Source organism: Alligator sinensis, unplaced genomic scaffold (assembly GCF_000455745.1).
Source record: "Alligator sinensis unplaced genomic scaffold, ASM45574v1 scaffold1722_1, whole genome shotgun sequence".
Taxonomy (NCBI): domain Eukaryota; kingdom Metazoa; phylum Chordata; order Crocodylia; family Alligatoridae; genus Alligator; species Alligator sinensis.
Genome location: NW_005843775.1, coordinates 1 through 3,263, shown reverse-complemented (window position 1 = coordinate 3,263; position 3,263 = coordinate 1). Strand labels below are relative to the sequence as shown.

The 3,263-nt window shown below is 53.6% G+C and overlaps 1 protein-coding gene across 1 annotated transcript; it reads right to left on the bottom strand.

Annotated features, from left to right (window-relative positions):
* Positions 1-797: 797 nt before the first annotated feature.
* LOC102374546 (DLA class II histocompatibility antigen, DR-1 beta chain) lies at positions 798-2,926 on the bottom strand. The gene is made up of 3 exons (XM_025195728.1): positions 2,692-2,926; positions 2,020-2,130; positions 798-1,055 (listed from the first exon to the last, which is right to left on the bottom strand). Exons 1-3 carry the CDS (start codon positions 2,840-2,842, stop codon positions 1,006-1,008), a joined length of 312 nt encoding a protein of 103 aa, XP_025051513.1. The 5' UTR covers positions 2,843-2,926; the 3' UTR covers positions 798-1,005.
* Between the last annotated feature and the right edge of the window lie 337 nt (positions 2,927-3,263).

Below are 3,263 nucleotides of genomic sequence, written 5' to 3'. Positions count from 1 at the left end.
GGAGGGAAAGTGAGAAGAGCTCCAGACACAGGGACAGGTGCCAGGAGACCCCACCTAGAGATCCACACCGGACAATGCAAGCCCGAAGCTGCAGGATCTAACTGAGGAGCCCTGCAGAGAGAAAGGGGAGCGACGTCAGCACAGGACAGGGACTGGTGGCACTGGGGAAGGGCTGGGGGGGAGGGCTTGACAGGCTTCAGGGCATCCCCTCACAAGTGTCTGGAGACTCCAGATGGGGAGATGCTAAGAAAGGGCCCAGGATGCTCTGGCCCTGGGAATAGCTCAAGGATCCACCTGAACAGTGGTAATGAGGGAGATGGAGACTCCTCCTCTTCCTCACTGAAAATGTTCCATGTTCCAGCTCCCACCCAGGTTGGGCTGGGAAAGTGCCAGGGTGAAGGGGCAGCATCAGCCACGTCATGGACACCTCATGCAACCCATGGTCCCTGAGGGCAAAGGGTGCTTCATGGGGGTAGGATGAGATGGAAATGACCTATTGGTTGGGGAACAGGCTGGCCTGGAAAGCAAGGAGAAACAGTCAGAGTCTGGGCAGGGGCAGTCCGTTCCTTAGAGATCAAAGCTCCTGCCCAAGGCTTGAGAAATGGAGCACACCTCCTTAGGGACCCCAAATCCCTCATTCAAAGCCCACATTGCTGTCTTACCAAAAGCAGGGCTGGATATAGGGAGTCACTGTGTGGATGTCTAGATATTTCCCTGAACTGAACCTATGCGGTTTGCCCTCTATTAAGAGAGAATGAAAAGCTATGATCAGTTGTGGCATGGTTACATGTGTGTGAACCACAGGGTCAGCCAGGACAGTTTGCATTTTTATTATTAGCCAAGACAGGCAGGGAGGTACGGACAGAATCAAGGGCCAGGAACAGCCCTAGACCAAAGAATGGCTAAGCATGTTTTGGAGAAGCCCTGACTGTCAGAAGGACAGTTACCTTATTCACATGACACACTTGTGTTTTCCAGTAATATCAGTCATTCAAAGTTTAGGAGCTAGGTGGCAGTGGAGGGAAGACTTGGATGAAGAAACAGATTCTGAACAGCTTGGATAAAACAGAAGAGACTGTCATTTCTCTCACACCACAACCATTTTCCCTTAAAAAAAAACAGCTGCTGGATATCGTGGTGAGCATTATATGTGAGGCATACGGTAAGAGCAGCTTCTGCTGCTTCAAAGGCAAAAGTGAAAGTGCAAGTGAAAGTTGCATGGACCTCAGAGTGGTCAGGGCCACAAGCAGTCCTCTCTCCCTCCTTCTCCCCATCTCCTGACTCCAGGAATGGTCTATTATTCTCCACTCTGCCTTTCAAAACCAAGGGGTATATTTTCTTTCAGGCTCTGTTGTAGGTGAGACAATCCTCCACCTGTTCCACATCCCTCACTGATTATCAGGGTTAAGGGTGAATCCAGAAAAAACTGACACCTGCAGGCCTTTTGCACCTGCAAGGCTGAAAGGCTGAAGACATAAATTATATTGCACGGAACAGAAACAGGCTGACCCACCAGCTGGCAAAGCTTCCTCTGCTGGAGCAGCAAGGTCTGGGCCAAGGGCAGCTGGAACTAAGCTCTCCTAGGATAGCAAGTTTTCTCCAAGGAAAATCTTGGTCTGTCCCACCAGACAAGCAGCAGCAGGATAGAGGAGAAAGGTATGGAGCTGAGGGACCCCCCAATATTACATCACCATGAAGTCGCACAGCGTGTTACACCCAGGTGCCCCAACCCCCTTGGACCTGTCCCCTCCTAACCCAGGGTCCCTGCCTTGCAGCAGAGGATAGGAAATGCCCTGAGATAAGGCAGTGACAGCTCTGCCTACCCATGGCCCCTGCTTTGTCCTGCCCCTCAGAGGAGGGAGGGACAGTGGGATCCATCCCGGCCCCAGGACACAAGAAGCTGGGAAGCTCCTGCCATATTCCAAGGCAGAACCTGCTGGGAGCTGAGAGAGAGGGGAGCCTCCAGCCAGGCCCACCGGTCCAGCCCTAGTTCCACCACCCCATCCATGCCCTACTCACCTTTCTTGTTCCTTAGGTAGACAAGGAGTCCCAGTGCCAGGAAGATCAGCCCCATCATGAAGCCCCCAATCCCCGTCAGCATCTTTCTCCTGGCTGAGTCCGACTTTGCCTCTGTGGGGATAGCAACCCAAAGGCTCAGTCTAGGCTATCATGCCCTGCTCACATGCCTGCTCTCTGCCTCTGGGGTGGGAAGTAGCTTTGACCCAAGCCAGTGGTGATACATAGGGGGTGCACAGGGGTGCATGCACACCCCCTAAGAGTGCTGGTGCATCCCCTGACTGGCCACACTCACTGCTTCGGTGATGGGCAGGGGGAGCAGGCAGGAGGACCACTGCCTCCGCTGCAAGCACTGGCCAATAGATGCAGCCACTCCCAGGAGTGGACGGGTTGCTGCAGCCACTCCCGGAAGTGGTTGCAGCGATCGGCCGCAATGATCAGCTGTCGCATAATCAGCCACAGGAGTGCACCCAGGCAGCAAAATCGGCAGCAAGACTGACCACAGGGGGACCCCGTCCCGGTCAACAGGACTGGTCGCAGAGAGGGCATGTGCACCCCCACCCCACTAAGGCAGCACCAGTTGCCCATGACACAAGCAATCTCCTTAGGGTATGGACAGAATGAGGGGTGTTCCTGAGGGGCTCAAGAGCTACCCCAGTCCCCCCAGGCTCTTACCCCAGGCCACAGTTAGGGAGCCCATCAGGCTGCTGTGCTCCACCTGGCAGGTGTAGATGTCCCCACTGCGGGGGGTCATTTCCAGCATCACCAGGATCTGGAAGCTCCAGTCTCCGTTCTGCATCAGCTCCGTGGACACGACTCCAGCCATCTGCTCCTGCCCGTTCTTCAACCACTTGACCTCAATCCCACCAGGGTAAAACCCGGTCACAAAGCAAACTAGTGTGTCCAGGTAGACCTGGGCCCCTGATTTTGTTGGGGAATCTTTCACCTTGGGCTTCACTGGGAGGGGAATAGATGGAGAGAATGAGCTAGGAATGAGAATGATTCCTCCCCCAGCAAAAGTTTTCTACCCCCATCCCAAACCCTCATCAGTCTCTCTCACCCTTGACTCTTGGGTTCATTTATATCTTGTAATTTGGTAGCACTCTAAGATTGCTCTGTTATCTCACATCTCTCACACACCGTTTTTTTTCCCCCCCAAGAACAGGTGCTGTGCTTTGTAATGAGCGTCTTGACTGAGAAATACAGTAAGGACACTTTCCTAGCAGAACTTCATAGACTTCATAGAC